At 41.2% G+C, this 20,491-nt stretch overlaps 1 protein-coding gene across 4 annotated transcripts in view; it reads right to left on the minus strand.

The window, feature by feature from the left end:
- Positions 1 to 14,204: 14,204 nt before the first annotated feature.
- LOC113122054 (zinc finger protein 516) overlaps positions 14,205 to 20,491 on the minus strand; it is a 43,444-nt gene continuing 37,157 nt past the window's right edge. For 3 of the 4 annotated variants that reach the window (XM_026292976.1, XM_026292977.1, XM_026292978.1), the window contains exon 5: positions 14,205 to 17,708. In XM_026292976.1, coding sequence (XP_026148761.1) covers positions 17,518 to 17,708 — 191 coding nt within the window. In that variant the 3' untranslated portion in view covers positions 14,205 to 17,517. Of the gene's footprint in view, positions 17,709 to 20,418; positions 20,490 to 20,491 lie in introns of all 4 variants that reach the window. The other variant, XM_026292979.1, reaches the window with a different exon arrangement.

The following is a 20,491-nucleotide window of genomic DNA, read 5'->3' on the forward strand; positions in this document are numbered from 1 at the left end:
GCGGTGGGGGTGCTTGGGGGTCGTGAGGATGGAAGGAAGCAATAAGGATGAAGGGATTGGGGAGGGTGGAGCGGGGGGAGGTGTATATGGGGTGGGCTGGGGGGTCAGGATCATGGTAGTCAAACCGCTGTTTCCTCCTGGGGAGAAGAAAGGAGTTAATGACACCCTAGAGCTTCCCACCCCCACCCGCCTCTCCTCCCTCTCTTTTATGGAGGGTGAGCGACACACACAGCCCTTTTGGAGGTGAGGAGGCCAGGGAGACAGCCATGCCGTCCCACCGCCCCGCTAGCGGGAGGCTCTAACAAAAAGGAAGGAGGAGGAGGAGGCGCAATAACTGTGATTATTATTACTAAATATAATATAAAACAGTCAGTGTGGGGGCACGGGGAAAGGGATCCACCCATCCGCCCACATGCTCACTATTGAAAACTCTGTTGAAGATGCGAGGACAGGTTTAAAGACAGCGCCTTTTCAATGCCAGGGAAAAAGGGAGGGGTTAATGAGGGGCTTGGGGAAGGAGCTTATGGCAGGGTGAGGGGTGAGGGAATGGGGAGACGAGAGAGGGGTAGCAGGGAGGGATGCCTGGCTGCCATGGTGTCAGCAGAGGGAGACGGCAGAAACAGACCTGGAGACAAAGCGGAGACAAGGCGGCATGTCTTCTCCACCACAAATGAGGGACAATCAGAAACAAATATGTCACCATGTTTTGAGCTGTAATTGTAGCTTCCTCTTTTAGCCAGGAAGTGTAATTTTTGAAAAGGTGAGCCGCATCATTTCTCCAGGTTTTGTCAAAATGGGAGGCAAGGGTGTCTGAGAAATCACACGTGATGGAGAGGGTAACAAAGTAGCTTTCCCCTGGCGTGCCATTTTGAAAATACCAGAATGTGCGTTGATGTTTTTATTGTTTTCTTGTTTGTGATTTATCATGAACAGATACATCATTTCCACAAGTTTCAGGAAAAGTGGAACAGTGGTGACAGACCAGCAAACAAACAAACTGACACAAAGCCTCTCTTTGATACATGGATAAAAGAATGAGTTAACCTGATTTTCCAGTCTCCTCAACAAAATGACAGCAGCAGCAGCAGCATCCTGGGGAGGTGTTGACCAGTGGAAAGTGGAGTTGAGACAACACCAGTACAAGTCAAGGTCACAGGAAATGAAGAGAAAGACAGTAGTTAAGTGCTGATGTGCTGTGGCAGCAGCCCTGAGCAAAGGGGCACTAAGTATGGGACAGTCCAGGCTGCAGTCCCAGTGTTATAAATCCCTCTTCTCCCTGTCCAAAATTCATTAATGGCCACACAGAGTGGCCAGTGAAACCAGATGGAGGGAGAAAATGAGGGAGGGGGAAAAAAGGTGTGAGGGTTGGTTGGGGTGGGAGGTGTGGGGGGTGGAGGTGGGTTAGCATCTATTCTTGGGACACAGCAGGTCGAGCGATGGGGATAACTGGTTCTACTCCACTGTAGTGTGAAATTATAAAGCGTTACCTGCTTTAATTTTCCAAATACAAATTAAATCCTCAGTAAGCTGACTTTAAATCAATAGTTTCATTTAAGGGGCTGTGTGATTTAACAAAAATGAAAACTAGCTGGTCTGGTCAATGGAGCCAGGTCATAAATCACAGGGCTTTGGGAGGCAAAAAGCCGATTTGACTTGTATATGGAGCGGCCGGTGGCTGGGTGGAGGGGGGGGAGTGCAGTGGGGAAATGAACTCACGCTTTATTAGGACTCATATTGACCTGCCTCTCCTCTACCAACGCCACCTCCACTCTCTGGCATCACAGAGATACACCCCCCCTATTGAAAGTAAGAGGTGCTCAACTGGAAAACATTTATTCCTGAAGTCATATGAATTTTCTGTTTTCGCATTCTGGTGACTTTCTGGTTCAAGATGAAAAAAAAAAAAAAAAGATATTAAAAAAAATCCAAACTTTTAAAAAGGGGAAAAAGGTAAAACTTGAATCGAATCTGGAAAACAACAGAAACAACAAATGTCTTGTCAAAATCCAAGAAGAAGAAGAAAAAATCATGTCTCACGGTGAAGTTTTTATTTGTACATCAGTCGTGCACGCCAACATCAAACATTTAATGTCAGCATTCTTCAGAGACGCAGACGAAAGGAAGAGATGCAAGGCTCACATTGTCATCAAACAATCAAACAGTCATCCGCTTTTCCAAACAGCTTGCAGCTCAGCTCAGCTGGCACCAGACACTCACATTACAATAAACATCTCTCCTAATGTTGTGCTTACACCACGCCATGCTTACACAGATACAATACACACAGACATAAAAAAAATAATACTCTCTTTAATAGGTTGGCCTGACAGCTGGAAAATGGAGTAAGCCACACACACACACACACACACACACACACACATCAATCGACATGCGCACACCGACGTGAAGATCAGCACAAGTTGAAGTTGCTCTCACCGTCAATACTTTGCCAGAGGATTATGGAGGAAAAGGCCATGAACATTATGCTTGATTGTGAATAAATGGTTCAGAGCGCCACAATAAATCCATTATCAAGTTGTTATGTCATACTTAAATTCTCCCCCAAAGTGTTCCCATATATCTTGTCAGTGGTTCATTAGCCATTTGGACAGGTAAAGCTTTCTGAGTTCGGCCCACAGTTGACCCCACATTCTGTCTCTGTGTTCCACTTAAAAATAATGGACATCCCCTGTCCTCCATCCATCAATCACACAGCAAGAATCACGGGAAAATAGTTTGCAGGGTTGGGAATTACAGTTACAGCAGCTTTCTGACTGGGGATAGATTAGCCAGGCATTAGCAGTGTTTCATTAACCTTGCGTTAAGTGACATCCTCACATGATTAATGGACATTATTAACAAAAGGGAGATTGTATTTCCGAAAATGAACCTTTTGTGAAATGTCTGCTGCATTGTTAATAGGTTTGTTTATTAATCATTCATAGGAAGGGGCCTTCACTTCTGAGGTAGCTGTACATAGAACGGCTGTGAACGAGACTGAGAGCGGTTCTGAGTGAGGTTCATGCAGAATGCAAGCATGTGTCTGAAAATGCACACCGCTTGTACTGGAAATATTCAGCAGGTTTATACAAACATGAAGTTACTTTAACAGCTGTACTTTAGTACTGTTTCAATGTATTTGTACTTTAGTACGTCAATTTTATGCTGCTTTATACATCAACAATACTGCACTACACTTCAGACGGAAACATAACAAGCATCTATAAATAATAAAATATAAGATGTGGTTCCCACCTTTTCTGGCTTGTAATCTCTAAACTTCTCAGCTGGTTTCATTTAAATAACAGTAAAATGCTAAATGTGCATTGACATGTCAGGTACTACACTATATCACTATATAATAAGGTCATATATTCAGTAATAATATGTCCCCCTCAGGAGCCATTTACCTGCAAAATATGTCATTTTCCTTTAATAATTAATTTTTAATGAATATCACTGCTGTGGTTTAACCTACTGTAAGTAGTATTTTGAATGCAATACTTCTATTTGTAGTCAAATACTTTTAGATTATTGTATTGATACTTTCACTTGAGTAAAGGTTCCACCAGTGACCATATATCTATTTTATGTCCATTTGTCAGTCACTAATGTCACAGCAGTGAATCAGATTCAAGCCATTACAAAAGCTTTGACATTTGTGGCTCTGAAAACCAAGTGTTCAGCACAGGAGGCAATGATTTTGACATTTTGCATCAAATAATTGGGGGAAAAAGTGTAACAATGAGCACTCGTAATCACTGTCGGTAAGCAGTTATTGATTGATAAAGCCAAGACATTCACTGTAAAGTGCAGAGACAAAATTCACCAAAACACAAGCATTCTGAGGTTTCTTTTTCTGTTGCTTTATGTCACAGTGAGCTGTCTGTCCATGACGTTAGCCAGAGAGGGCAAGAGTTCACACCAGAGACAGCCTGTCCATCACCTCTCTTCTGAGGGTTGCTGTCCTGCACAGTAAGAGGCAGTGGGTGAGGCTGGAGGTGAGGCGGTGAGTCGAGGCGGAGGCATGGGGTGCTGCTGTCCGGCCCTCCTGTCCTGCTGTCTGGAAACATTCTGGGCCACAGGGGATCTCACGGCTCTGTCTGCGCTGTCGGATGACCTGACAAACCAGGCTGCCGTCACATCTTCTGTGTGTCTATGGTGAGTATGGAGTGCAGGTTGGTTTGAGTGTACACCTGTGTTTGTTTGTATGTGTGTCCTTAGCTGTCATGAGTGTTTGTAGCATGCTTTTATCTGCATTCCTTCTGGGCTGACACACCACACTCTCCTGTAGCTTAGACATAAACAGCATAAAATGAAAAGAAAATGTACGTCTAGCCATCAGGTCTGACAGGATAAGCACTTCAATCATCAACTTGCCAGCTGTCAAATCCCCAAGTCAGACACAAACACACACTCACACACAGGCATAATGCACGAGGTTGGATAGCCACTGGAGGGGTGCTTCAAATCTTTGGACTAGCTGAAAAAATAGGTATCGCCCTGGCTTTTTTCAGCTGGTGTGACTGTATGAATGTAGAGCTGCAAAGAGACGTGAGCTCTTTTTCAGAATATATGTGTGTCAAATATAAAATCAAATGCATGAAGTATCATACGTTTGCATGTTAAATCGAAGATTCTTGTCTTATTATCTTCTAAAACCTATTTTAAATTGCCTTCTTTGCCACCACCCATCAGCCTGTGGTAAAGGTCTGTCTCTCCCCCACCCTCCTCCTCTTCCTCTTCTCTGTCCCACAGCCTGCTGCTGGGCTGTAGGATGACTGACGCTGTCATAACGTCTGGCAGTCAAACAGACCCGCTCCTGATGGGTGGCGGCAAACGCAATGTGACACAGCCAGCAGTATCTGGTTTCTCCTGCACCAGCTACTTTTCATATGGCTCAGAGGGGCTTAGAGCGGCCACGGGGAGGGCTGGTGTGTATTTGTGTGTGTGTGTGTGTGTGTGCGTGCATGCATGCGTGTGTGGCTGTAGGAGGTAATCGAGCAGATGTCAGGAGAGAGACTGAGAGGGGATGTGTACACTGAGGGACGACTGAAACCTGTCACATTGATTTTCTGTGGTTTTGTAGGATGTGTGTGTGTGTTTGTCTGTGTGGAGTATGTCCCTGTTGAAAGCAAGGATGTTAAGTGTTTATATGGTAATAGAGCAAATGTAATCACAATGTTGGAAGAGACTGTTACACTCACTTCCAGTGTTAATACCCAAGAATACAATGAAACTGAGATAATAACATATCGCCATTAAAAAGAGATAAAGTAAAATGTATTCAGTATTTCATCTTGTTCTCATAACATGTGTGAATGTAAATATAGAATTAGTATAGTAATATTGGCACTTCATGAATCATAATCCTTGTAAGAGAGCAAATTTCCCATTTTCACATTTTGTATTTTTGCTATAATGTCATGATTCCCAATTAACCCACCGAAAAAGAAACATTACAATCATTCACATCTTGCATAAAGAAATTGTTAAGTACAGATATAAAACTGCCTATGCAGCGCAAACATGAAGAAAGTCTGATTAAATGAAATCAGCAATACTCATAAAAAGACAATTTTTACAGGATTAATGAGGATGCTTCGTAACAAATTTGTTTAAAAAATGATGTATGAAATGATGTTTTTCATTCCTCTGTCGTTTTTTTAGGAACCGAAAATATTAACTCATACAATATGTCATACCTGGTTAGTCAGTGCATTTATTTTCTGTATGAGGTGTTAAAAACACAAATCATCTGAATATCTATTATTTTTAGTCGTGATCTCAGACTGCACTGTAACTCCACATGTTCTGCAGACAAAGTGAAGTGGGGGGTGGGGGGCCTTTCAGACAAAATGTCACAGCTATATATCCTCAGGCTCATTTTAGTGTAAAAGCAGCCACAGTACGGTTTGTTGAGCAACATGAACAGAAGCATGACATCCGTTCACCTACCTAGCTCCTTCTTCTCCCTCCTCCTCCTCCTCTATGAATCCTAGAAGCAGAAGATTCCCAGCAGAGGAAACACAGACGCACTCCAGGTTCTAGGTTAAATACAGACACCACAGCCGCCACAACGCTCATCAAAGCTCTCTTCCCACCATACATAGTGTGCCATCTTTTGGCAGCTTACAGAACTGCTTCCTCTTCCCTTTCCTTTTTTTCTTCTTTGCAGGCAGAGATCATAAAATCAGTGAAATAAAGTGAAATGGTTGTCTGGGGATGGATATGTCCCTTGCAACGTGAAGTGGAACTTGAGGAAATCGACGAATCTCTTGCAGCTTTGCAGAGGACTATTGCTGCAGGGCTCTTTTTTTCAAACCCTTACAATTTATGCGGGCTCTCCAGCCGTAAAAACACACATTTCTGCCTTCTGATGTCTCACACGCTGACTCCTGATGAGAGGACTGGATGAATGAATGAGCCGAGAGCTGAAAGTAATTATGGCAGTTAAAAACAATTAGACCCAAATATTACAACTTTGTAGAAATTCACATTGACTTGTGTGCATGTACAGTAAGCATGAATGTGTGTGTCTGTGTGAATGGCGTGCATGCATACACTTGCACACAGCAAAACACAGAGAGAGATAGAGATATTCACCTTCGAAGGGTCACTCTCCTCTCCCTGGCTCATTAAAAACAGCCCCATTAGCAGCGTTCCTTCAGAGCCTGACTGTCGACAGATATGTGTGTATGCGTGCATGTGCCTGTGTGTGAATATGCGTGTGTACAGTGGATGGTAAAGACATCCAGCGTTTTGGAGGCCTCTGGGCTGCCGAAGAATATATTAAAAAGCAAAGAGCCCCTCTCCTCTTCCTGACTGACTCCTGCTGGGACTACTTAGCATTTCTAGGGTGAAAACTTCTCCTGCAAGGTTGTCAAACACTATATACAAATTACAGAGAAGCTAAATTGCTCCTGTATATACTTATTTAACTTTTGTGTGTGTTTTCAAGCGTGTGTTTGTCTTGGCCTGATGAAGGCTGTATTCCCTCGATGCACTACGGGCAATGTCGCTAGAAGGGAGCGAGCAGACTGAGAGGGAGATTTGTAAAAAATTGTGTAAGAGACGTTCAAAGCTACAAATCCCATAAGAGTCCCAAACAACTTCACCATCGTTATCTCATGAAAATTCTAGCAGTTTTAATGTGTTTTTAGGTCACAGATGGTAAGCGAAAGTAAAACTGTCTCATTTTTTTCTTTTTCGTTTTTGCACTCATTGTATTCATGATCCGCGGAGAATTCAGCTGAAAAATTAGAAATTAAATTAAATGCTAATCACAGGCAGACCACATGCAAGTTTGTCCTTGTTGCCCTATAAAGCTAATGAGTGAGGTTTGATTGGCAAATGCCTGATCTCAGAAAATGTCTCCAATCTCCATCTCTTGTCTTTTCTCCTTCATTAGATGTGTCCTGGTGGTGTAATGAGGGGTGTTAAGGTGTGTGTCAGGAATGTTTTAATGTCGATGTGTGTGTATATGTGTGCATGCTTTTTACTTCCTCTCCTACTACTGTGACTTTTCATATATTCACCTGGAAAACAATAAACTACGAGGCTCTCATTCTAGGACATGGTATATTTCAAAATATGCTACCATCTACTATATGTTGCTGGTATTTTGATTAAATTCAAAATTTTAAATTTAGATTAGGTTTATGGTCGAAACACAGTGCAAGATATGCCATAGAGCAGGGAGGGTAACAGGGAACTAATGGATCTATTGAGATCCATGTAAGGACAGAAGAAGTAGTGTGTGTGTGTGAATGTGTATGTGTGTGCAAGTGGATGTGTCTTGTAAGAGTGATAACAAATCGCCCCACTGGTCACCACCACCATCCATCCATTAAAAGTGAACTAGGATTCAAATACCCGGCCTATCACAGGTGCCAATAACAAGCAGCGCCATAGAAAATTACAGGGGAATTTAAGTCTCCTGGCTAATGGCATTGGCACAGACACTTTGCCAATACACATTTAGCAGTGTGGTGGTGCGGCTGGCCCGAGGTGCCAGAGGAGACTGACACATCTCTCTTGAGTCTGTCCAGGCAGGAGATTGGCCTGTCTGTTAACAGCCAGGGCCCTGCCATTACCGATGATCACCCCCAGCTTTTCTTACCCTTTTAAACCCCCCACAGCCAGCTCTGCATGAAAATACCCTCTCCTCTCTGTTTGTCCACAACAATCCTTTCTCTCTTCCACTGCCGCCTCTGTCTTCCATCTGTGTATTACAGCAGTGTTGTAAACAAAAAAGGTGTTTAAACTCAGCCCCCAGTCGATGATCTTAATGAGAGACAAAACAGCTGACTTAATAAAAATCAGTTAAACCTGCAGATGAGCATTAAATATTTGGCTTTTCATAGATCTGGTATTTCACTGTTTAGCACTGTTCCTGTTGGTTTACACATTTAAATTATTTAGCATAACTGTCAGTCTCCTGATGTGTTTATTGCTAAATTATTAAATGTTCACTTTTATTGAACATGTACCTTTATCTTTTCCTTTCTCTGCTGAATCTATGCCACGTATGAAGTAGAAACACAGACAAAGAAGGCCAATAATTTAAAAACAGAATATAAATTTATGGAACTGAAATTGTGGGTGTCTGTTTTTTTTTTAACTCGTAATTAAATTTAATATTCTGCCTTTTTTCACACTGACTTAATGTCTTGGCTGTTTCTTGTAGTGTATTATTATTATTATTATTATTAAGTCAAATATAAATTCTAGCCAAATTTTGTATAAGGTTTGTTATGGCCAACTATGATTAGGTCAGAAAAAAAAACACCTTTGTCACATGGCTGCTATAGGATCAGATGACCTTCTGTAAAAGAGTTTACTGCCCTTGAACAAGGCTGGGGACCATCACTACTTAATTACCAGAGGAGGGTGTAGGCCTTGTAGAGACTGTTTGATAGAAACACAATGCTCATTTTTCACACAGTAATCTCCTCCATGTACAGATCTAAGCAAGAAACGCTAATAAAACGCCAGCGTTTCTTTAGGCCCTGTTATGCTCCATGTTTTGGCTATAGGGAGTGAGGTTCAAGCCACTGAAGGAGAAGAAGTGATGAAAGGTATCTTTATTGGGTATTCGGTTCAACAAGAAGGGCTGAGGGTGATAAAACAGGAATGGAGCCAGAAAAGAGATGACCCCCAACAAATTTTTTTTTTTTTCTTTACTTAATCCGCTGCAATGCTCATGTCTATTGGTAAAGAGGGTCTGAGCGATAGAATAGATTTCCAACTTAAAGGCTTTATAACACCCTTCTTTCCTACCTCCCCTCCTTTAATGCTCCTTCCTCGTTGTCTTCTTTCAAAGGAGCAGAAAAAAATTAAAGTGAAAAAAAAGGACGACTGAAAGATTTCTGCCAAAAGCCTAACATGAAATTAAAACTGCAGAAAGCAGCCACCAGCATTAGCTGGTTAAGTATCAGCAGTAGAGATGGGGTAATGAATGTAGAAAGGGAGACATATGAAATGTCATTAATGTTAATTCTAATCACTTTTTGGCTATTAAGCACAAATTAGTGAAGGCGATGTTAAATGTCATGGTCTGTCCTGGGATTCATATAAGAGAGGTTGGGGGCCACTGAATAGGTTCTCATTTACATACTTAAGAACTAACTTAATTCTCATAAGGGGGTGATGGAAGATGAAGCCGAGCCATAAAGCGATGATGATGACACGCAGGCTTGGGAAAAACACAAACGTTTTCTGGCGGCTGATTCTTCATTGTTCACGCTCAAGGTTATTTTCTTGAGCTCGTCGTTGAACGTCACTCCTCTGAATAATTCCGCTCAGGCTTTTCCTCCCTCTGGCTTTAAGGTTTGTGCTATTTAAGACCAATCATGTCAACGTGGAGAAGAATTAATCCTGCTTAAAAATATATTACATGACTAGAATTTATGTTAACATCTCCGTGACTCTGTCTCTGGATATATACATTAGTTTGGTGGAGTAGGAGATAGTTGAAGTAAATAATGTGGGCTAGATATCAACAAGAGTTCATTGTCAAGTTCACTTACGTACTTATAGGGGCTTGTTTTCATGGAGGTACTCTGTATCTGTCAAGCACTCAAATCCTTGAAGAAAATCAAGGCAGTGAACAATGCAGCATTTTAAAAGCAAAGTCAAGCTAAAGCCCCACAAAAACCATGTCATGTAATTCACTGCGATAGATAGATTAACCTCAGTGCACCGCAGAGGCCTCTGCATTCTTGTCCACATTGTTTTAACAGCAGCCCACAGTCTTTGGTCTTTCTATCCTCTGTGGCTACAGTTGACTGTGGGAGAGTAAATAACATTTGATATGCATAAACAGCCCCTTCCGATTCATTACTGTCAGAGCGTTGGAGTGCAGGAGGCGGAGGTCAGCATGTGAAGGTCCTCCTCAGGCAGGAGAATCGCCTGTGGTAGCTGTCACTCCTCTACCCCCCCCCCCCCCCCCCCCCCCACCACCACCACCACAACTCAACCCCCCCATCCCTCCCTCCACCACCTCCTCTACCCTCCTCTTCCGCCCCCTCCCTCACTCCCCTATTAGCACAGGCTCCGGGTCATAACCTTTCCATGGCATTTTGCGATTCCACAATCCTTTGATTAGTGCAATATTTACATATTTCACTGTGGAGAGGGCGTTCTTATGTCGCAGACACTTGAAGTGTTGTAAATGTGTTTGGCCTTTTGCCTGGGAAATGCGGAGGAGTCGGACTCTCTGGTGGTAACTGTAGTCAAGGCTGCTGCGCTGATATACGTTGTTGTGTGTTTTAAGTATGCTTACCCCTCCACAACCCACACTGCCACAGCCATTGTACGTGTACATGTGCCATTTGGTCTGTGATGTGGCCCCTGTCCTCCTGGGTAAGTCCGTTTAACATCCATTAGAGAGGGATAGTGCTCCCTGGTGGCAGATATAGATCATGCCCTCTGATCATGCTACAGAGGAAGAAAGAAAGCTGCTCCAGAGGGATGCCCAGAGTTCATTCTGACATGCGGCTAAAGATAGTTCGGAGACATGGATAAAACACAACCCTGAGAAACATGGCCAAATGTATTGTAGCAAGGGTCAGAAACTCAACCTCTATAAATGTGACTATATGTAGACTGTTTCTTTTAAATTATTCCTGTTGCTTAAAGTTTTGGTGAAAACATGTGCAGTCTATGTGCTGGTTGTGCTGGTACTGTACTACGTATTGATGATGTACGTTTTCACTTCTGTGCTGCTTAAAATGACCTTTCTTGTCAGATAGTTGGTTTCATAAAGTTACAAAAATGATGAACCATATACCACCCCCATCACTACCCTATCGCACCTCACCCTCCATCCAATTCTAGTATAAAAAAAAAATTATAATAATGTGATTTAATGTAAAACACCTTCAGTAGTACAGTAATGTCAGCCATAGTGACCAAAAATCTTGCCTCAAAAACTTGTATCAGTTCAAAAGAAAGTTGCAGCCACGCATAAATACACATTTTCTGTGCAGTGGGAAAAAATAACTCATGCATACCCCTGTGGTTCTACTTCTGTATCAGCAAAGACTTCCAAAGACAACAACAACAGCTTCTTTTACAACACATAAAGATGTGAAATAAAAAAGCCCATTATATTGTGCTCTCCAGCACACCTATCCATCAAATCTAAGTCACCCTGACGTTCTGCGTATTTTATGCCTCAGTCAGTCAGTCAGTCAGTTTCCCTCTGCTGTGTGACAGGAAGAAGAGATGTCAGCGAGCAGGTTTTTCAGGGAGCTCAGGGCCGTCACGTCTGCCTTCGCGGTGACTGATGGGCTTGGGAAGAGTGACGGGCAGCTGCAGTCTTTTCTCAGCCTGCGGGCCTGCCTGGCATTAACGTTATGTGCCATGTTCTCAGAGGAAACCTGTCATTCAGCCGTCACTCAAACCGACAGACAGATGGTGCACATCGACACCAAACATGAAAGAGACTGGAAAAGTAGCAACAAATCCCCAGGTGGTCCCTCGTAGTTGAAGGGTGAGGGTTTCTCATCACCGTTGCTTGGCAGCTCGACTTCAACCACATGGCCACACATGGACATCAAGGTGCCAACAGGGCCCAGATGAACATCAAAGTCCTTATCCATCAAACGTGTCACATGCTATGAAAGGGAACAGCTTGCAGTATGGCTTAGGTCTTATCTGTTGTCACTTCATCTTTATGAATCATAAGCAGTTTCACATTCACGTAATGACGATTGTGCATGGACCTCTTTTGCAGCCAGAAGGCACTATGAGAGGCATTGGAGCGTTTTGAAGAAGCAGGTTAGTTTTGCCAATTGAGTGCGTGTGTTGGACAGTTTAAAGCAGATATATTTTCCTTCCATAAACAATGACCACAATTCAACTGTAGTTGGATTTTTTTGAGTGAGGTTGCAGGATATATTTAATGCATAAAGGTGCAAGAGAAAATCACTTCTACAAGTTAGAGTAGTCAGAACCACATATCAATCTGTTCAGCTGAACACTGGATATGTGAGTCTCAACAGTAACGTTGCCTACATGTTGAGTACCAGATTCCAAAAATGATTACTTCCTAGTGGACGTACACCTGAAATTCCTGAGGGGCATCTGAATGTAATAATGATATATTACATTATATGATGTTGTTCTGTGTGTCTTCATGGATCTTGCAGGGTAGACAGATAATGAGTAAGTGTCTCACCTGTTTGCATTACCTCACAAAAAATGAACTGTGGTGAAAGACCAGTTTATACACAAGTGATCTTTATTCGCACTTTAAATAAGAATTCAAACAGCAAAATACCCCACTGTATGAAAAGCAAAAGCAAAAATATTGCGGGGTTGTTTTTTTTTGGGGGGGGGGGGGGGGTTACTTCATGCTTAATGACATATCACAGTAGCACATTTTATCTGAACATAGGCATTAGTATAAAAGAGCCAAAGCACTACTTAAATCACCCATCTGTGTTTAAATTGAACCAGACAAGCAGAATGTAAATTATGTGCTTTCTGGAAGAATGTTCATCCTTTGTAAAAGTAATTTATGCTGTAACTAATTCCTCCTGGGTGCCAGTGGTTTGTCGTGATTGTATTGTATACTTTGCTTGTACTCCACATCATGTAATCTCAGTCTTGAGTCAGTGTGAAGCTGGTAACTTTTAGAGGCTCCAAATAATGTGAATATTGTAATGTAACTAATGTATATTTGGAGTGTTACAGAAAATAGGAACAACCTATAAACTGTACTTATAAAGATCCCTTTCACTTTTGAACATAGGAGCCTTTTGTTACAAGGTGACAAGGTTAAAAATCTGGCAACATTAGGATAAAATTACAAGAATGGTTTGAATGATCAGTAACTGTAGTTGTAAGACAGTGATTGTTCTTTTCATTCTTTTCTCAGACGACTCTTTCTCTTTAGTCTTGCCCATGCTCAGTGTGGTGCACACTGATACCACACAGCAAAATGAGCACTTTTCACCAATTAAATAGGCCGAATGACCATTTAAGACTGAAGAGGCTTGTGATACTAATTGAAGACAATTGAAGTCTGCTTCAGATATTATTACAATCCACTTATTTAGCACCACTTTTATGGGATATCAATATTGTTGCTCACGTCATTTTAAAATATCTCTGTAGATTAAACAAGAATTCAGTCCTGTTTTATTTTATGGCAAATCAAAGCTCACATGCATAAGATAAAATAGGTTTTGTCATGTTTCAGTGAGATGTATGGGTGCTAGCACTTTTAGCCAGGTCAGTATCTGAATCAGACTGACTGGTCTTCTTCAGAACTGAGGATCCAGTACTCAATAGAAGGCCTGTCATACTTCACGTGAATCAGCTGTATGGCTCTTGTGACCAAATGATGAAATATGATTGTTCTCTATCTCTATCACTTTTGATATACCTGTGCAGGCAGTTTGTGCAGTGCTGACAATAACTGATAACAATGAGAGACCTAAGCAAGAACAAGTTTTATGAGACACAAAGGAATACAGGCTCAGTTTTTAATCCTGTCAATATTCACAGACAATCCACCGCACGGCAGAGCTCTTTGTACATTTCACATCGGGGGTGTGAGTAACAGAGAAAAATAAAATCTACAAACTGTGAATGTGTGAAGCTTTTTCATCTAAACTTGGATGTGTTCAGTCACAGCGGCTGAGGTAAATTTAAAACAAACAAGCAAGATCGGATGAAACACTGCCAACAGGTGCCATTTTGCGTGTCTTTATTGTGGACATGACATTACATCTTTTTGAAATGCTGTACAAAAGTGTAACAGAACTGAGAATGGCTCAGACGAGGTAGAGCTTTCACATCGGCTTGCTGGCTTGAAAACTACGTAGTATGAAAACAAAAACAACCCACAAAAATCAAATTAAAACAAATGCCCCTGTCTGCCTCTGTTCTCTTATCCTTTTTGAAGTGATAATAAATACAGATATCAACCAAATACATTTGGAATAATAATGTCTTCTAAGGTAAATTAATCGTGAAGTTCATAACAAATAAAAAAAAGCAATAGGGACACAAATATTACAACTTAAAAAGCATGATAAAAACCAAACCAAAGAGAAAAGAACAACACCTGCCAGCCCCTCTGGGAGGGCAGCCATGACTAGCTACTGAACAAATCCTACTGCTTCGCAAAGAGAAAGACTAAAAACACACTCTTATATCTTTATAAAAAATAAGCACTGCCGCACCTAGCATTATCAAACTTTCCATGAGGAAACGTAGCTAAAAGGCTGTGCCACACAGCCGTCACAGAACAAATCATTTTTCATTGAAATCTACAGAATCATGCTAACGAAAAGCCTCTAAACCAGAAATGACACTGAAGTGTGTTAGCCGGCACCATTAAAAAGACATTCTCAAAGAAACCTTAGCTAGAGTTGATCAAAATGAGAATGGTTAAAGCAGTAACCTAGTCTAAGTGCACTAGTAATGCCATTTGGTTTCTACCGCTGTATATAAAGGGTTTGGTAACAGTGGATTACAGATAATCAGTTTATACGACATACACTCACTCCTGCTTCATAGTTCTAAGTCACACTTCGGAGTACAAATTCATAACTGAGGAGTTAATCTTAAAGGGAATTCTGTACAACATTGGTGTTAGTACTACACTACCTCGAAGGCTAGAATATCCTGTTTCAAGTATTTTCACTACCCACACCTTAAATATACACACAATGTGTATTATTAGGCATATTCAAGCACACAATATTGTATGCATATCTAGACAACCCATTGGTATAGCAACCATTTCATCATGTAAAAACTATTGAGGTCTAAAAATAGATGGAAAAGTACAGTACTCTGTATGCTCTGTAATCTGTAACCTGTGTGGATTTTGATTTCATGTGTAGAAAAACGTCTCCACAAATGAACAGTTTTGCTCTTGCTCTTTAAGCTGAAGCCACTTTGAACTATCTTCTCCTTCTTTTCAGTGTGTCCAGCCATGCCTTCTTTAAATATGGTGACAACCAAGGAAAGAAAACCAAACACAGGACACCGAAAAACATTTCACCCTGGCAAAGAAACTGGTCTACCTTTTATACCAGCACACAGACCTAAAATGGGCTTTCACTGTAAAGGGAGAGATAGGGTTAGGCAGAGGTAGGCTCCTATACAGAGCGTCTAGAGGGAGGCTGGAGTACACAGACGTTTGTCAAACTCTTTTACAGTATGGAGAGGTTTGAATAAAATGCTCAAACACACACACACACTCTCACAAACTCCTGTGTTAAGGCTGTGACAACTCAACAGGCTTTAAAGTAATTCCACGTTGTGTTTTTATCCCTGAACTTTCTGGACGCCGGACATTTTGACCTCTGGCTGCTCTCTCTCTCTCTGTCCTCCTGGAACGCAAATCTTAACATCCCCATAAGAGAAAATAGATTGCCAGCATGGGCACTTGGCTCATTGGTCTACTTCAGTGTTTTAGTAACAAAATAAACTCTGAATATGTGGATTTTACTTCTTTTTTTTTTTTTTTTGGTGGAAGAAACCGCAGAATTTTTAAACACGCGTTGAAGAATATTAGCTGGAAGGATCAATACCACATTTATTTGAGAAGCAGCCAATTAGTTTGGCTTAGAAGACTGGAAGCATGGAGGAGATTCTTATGAACCCTTAGATTCGTATTGCGACCCACTATGGAACCAGCGTGGTAAGACAGGGTCTCTCTCTACCAGAGAGACTGAGACAACTTTGGTACTGAAACATTCATCTCATATTAGGTAAAGAGACAGCCAAAATACTCAAAGTTGCCCTTTAGCAAAGCAGAAATTAGATACATTTTTGCTGGAGAACACTATCAGTAACCAATTCTCCTTTGCAAGTGCACACATTGTAGTTTAATCTGTACAATCCACAAGTGAGCTAACATCTTCCTCAAAGTCAGAAGTGTCTCTGTGAAACACTCTAATATGAAGGAAAACTGCTTCCAATAAGTCCCTTCCTCTTAAATTGACAATAAGTGAATGGCTATAAAAATGGTACACTCATTTATATTGGCTATTAAAAACGCACACTCTTTTTAATGAGCACTAAAGCAGACACCTCCATTAGCATTCTCTCTCTTTTAATCCTACCTTTCTCCGATGCTCCCTCCCTCCCTCCTTCTAATCATCAGCTACACAGCCTCAGAGTGGTCACCGCACTCCTAACATTACACTGGAGTGGAGGAAAGTGAGTTTAACACACCAGAGCATGCAGACGTACACACACAGGGATGCATGAAGTCTTCATCTTCATGGCACAGAACCCAGAGAAGACAAACGTGCCATAATTTGATTGTTGGTGAATTGTATCTTCTCCTCTCTCATGTAATTGTACTTAGATGATTGGTGCCCTGAGAAATGCACAAACTCATACAATGAAGTTAGATAATATTCTAAGAGGGGTGCAATTATAGGAGCCATGCAATGCCACAGTCCTTTAGTAAAATGCAGTTGCATTCAAGTTCAGTTTTTGCTGTACATTTTATAAAAACTTTGCTTTTCTTGTGAAGCTGCACTGAAAAACTGTTGATACCTCTAAAGTGGCAGCAGGTGACTGTTCAACTCAGAGAGCTTCAATATTTGTAAATCCGATAAGGTGACAGAAACTAAATACAACGTGCTCAATTATGTTCTAATCTTTATACTAAAGCCGACCATCAGAAGCAAAAGCTTGAACATTGATGAGTCATTTCACTGCTCAGCACTTCTGCGTGGAGAAATCAAACTGCAGAGTTTCTCCTTTCCATCAGGAGATAAGACACTCTTCTTCTGTGGCCATGTTTTGTGATTTCATAATTTCTTAGTACAGCTTTGACTGGCTTCTTTACAAATAAAAAAAAAAAACGAAAAACTACAAGAACCTTCATTCATTGTAGAAAATTCTTCAAAGGCCATTAGTCAACCATTAGTCTTGGGTCCTTTGTCCTCTTCCGTACTCTGATTTTAGGAATGGAGACTGTTTTCAGATTGTGTGATTCCCTGACTACTCTGGTCCCATGTCCACATCCTGGTCTATCTACTGTTGTGGCGTTGGTGGATGTTTGGCAACCCGTGGTCCTTGCACTTCCTGGCTCATTAACAGGCTCCTTGTGTCTGGGTACTGGCTGTTGTCAAAAGGCATATGGTGGACACTCTGGACGTGCGTTTTTAGGTTCCCTTTCTGAGAGGCTCGGTAGGGGCAGAGCTGGCAGCAGAATGGCCTCTCCCCTGAAGAACACACACAAATGAAGTTGAAAGGTCAGACATAGGCACCAGGTTGTGCCCTACATACGGTTTGGACACGACAAGACTTAGAGGACAAAGAATTTGGATTTAAGACAAGACAACAATGTAAACCATAAATGGGACTCGCTGCAGTGGAAACAGGAAAAGGGGACAGAAAGGAGCAAACACAGACAAACATAAACCAAGACACATAATGGCATTCGGCTAGCAGCATGGAGACATTATGCAGGTCAAAAGCAGCATTCACATTTAATTTTTTCCACCTAATTTCCCTTAACTTTCTATCTCTGTTCTGACCCAGATGGACTAACTCTTCTTTCCTTTTTCCTGCCATCTGGAGAAAAGCACCACACATCCCATGTCTGAACAGTCCTAGTTTTCTCTGTATGCATTTCTCTCAATCACCCAGGCCACCCCATACTACCCACACACACACACACACACACACACACACACACTCCAGATACAGCATATAGTTTGTATTCTAATTAGACTGACCTACAATGGCACAGACACCTCGGCAAAAAATAAATACAAAAAAATAAAAAAATAAGCAACACACACCTGAACAAAACAAATGAGATTGCCATTTAATTGCACCTAATTATCATTTTGATAAATGGAAGAATATCAGAGTGGGAAAACAAATGACTCCCTGTGCCCCTCCCGCACCTTTCTCCCTGAAGAAGGAACAGGGAAATATAGCTGTTATCATACATCATCAGAAACACAACAGAGAGAAGGAAAGAAGGGGGCAAGAAAGAAAGAGAGGAAGATAAAAACAAAAAAGGTATAATTAATCACACAAAAATCTAAAAACTAAAAAAAAACTAAAAAAAAAAAAAAAACTGCAGAAAAGATGGCGAGGTTGAGACGTGAGAGGAAAGCGAGAACCTCCACGACATCGTCCTGCGAGGAAACATCGCTGACAGGACCGGTGCACTACATTATAGTAAAGGTTATCGTCACCGTAAAGCAGCGTCAACACTACATCTAATTGGACCCCTCTGCTGCGGCTGCTCCCATCATTCATAGTGTGCGGTAAATCTGAGTCCATGTGGGTGTGTGTGTGTGTGATGTGTGTGATTAATTAAGATGGAGGCGCAGTGTGTAAGGCCCAGCTCTCTCCGCCGTGTGTCAAAGCAGAACAGATTTACTCTTTTTTCAATGCGTGTCTCCATTTCTGACTCTAATAACTCTGAAAACTGAGAGGAACATTTTTGCAATATGTTTAGTTTGTTCAATGTTTTGGTTAAGTCCCATTTACACATAACTCTCAATTTTTCAATTAATCTACTGATTCTTTTGTTAGTTTATTGATCTCTCTCTCTCTCTCTACAGAATGGCAGGAAATAGTCAGACAGTTTCCCATAGTGCAATTTGATGATGACTTACTTTGCAAAAAACATGTTGAATAGGCTTCTACTACAATATGTGAAAGAAAACAATACCCTTCCCCTAGTAATCAACTAATAGCTCTAGCTCTAGTTTCCATCTTAGACTATAGGTGCTCGGTGCTGTGCTACTCTTTCACCACATTTCCTAGGAAAGACTATTTTGAGTTGTTTTCGATAGAGCCCGTCTGTATTTTAAGTCATGCATCTTTATGCAAACATTTCCATCCAAACACATAAAAGCGTCAACTGAAATTTGAACCTTTGGAGTTCATTACATCTCTGCCTGTATTGTTTATGCTTATTTGAGAAGAGTTTGCTGCTTGTTATTTCTAATCCATTTAGAGCTCATGCAATTCTATGGGCTCATTGAAAAATAATACACTTTCATTTTTGTATGTTACTCTGGCTTTAAGCTAGCAGGTAAGAAGCAAACTGCTAAATGCTAACCTTGTGTTTATATGTCAATCATATAAAAGAAATGCCCATTACAGTCTTAAAGCTTTGAAATAAGGTATTACATTGTTATATGAATGCATGAATATATGTATTTATTAATACAGAAATATCAAAAATATAAATGAATGAGTTATGTGTGTTGTGACACACTCTGAACCTCATGTTAAGCTGCTGCTTGCAGCAGAAAATTAGAGCCCTGTCCTTTTTTCCCACCTGTTTCAAAGCAGCAATTAACACACAAAACAAATGTTAAAACAGTTAAAATGCCTGTACTGGAGTTTGCAGCTGCAAATGCCTGCACAAATAATTTGCTACTCCTTTACAAAGTACCAGTAAGCAGTTCAATATCCATTCAATTAACATAAAGAAGAAGCGTTCATGTATTGAAAGAATTAGGTATGACATTGAAATCTGATTTCAGTACTGAAAGTGCAAAAATGATGTGTGCACAGTATCCGCTTCTGGTTTTATCAGGTGAGGTTTTGGGGGCAACTTACAAGTACCAGCTTATTTTATTTGTAATTATTAAAAGACCCATTGATCCTTTGAGTGTAATCAAAACATGAAAGTCACCAAAACTGAAGCTTTTCGACACACAGCTGTGATATTTATACTTGATATACACGCAGATGTCAGGTGTGAGACAGCAAAAAATCTAAAGTGTTGATGCCAGGTGCAGACCGTGCCATGTGTGACTGCTACACACACACAAAAAAAACTTTCACAGGATGCAGGGTGCGGGATTGACACTGACACAGACATGCAGAGGTGAGACAATAATTATAAGAAACATGCAGAAGCGATGGGGGAGCCCAGTGATTAGCCATCGTGCCACATACTTGTTTAGGAGATTCAGAAGCGGTGGTGTGAGCGTCAGTACCTCTGTGGAGTCCGTTAAAATCAAACCCAACT

This window comes from Mastacembelus armatus, chromosome 16 (genome assembly GCF_900324485.2).
Source record: "Mastacembelus armatus chromosome 16, fMasArm1.2, whole genome shotgun sequence".
NCBI lineage: Eukaryota > Metazoa > Chordata > Actinopteri > Synbranchiformes > Mastacembelidae > Mastacembelus > Mastacembelus armatus.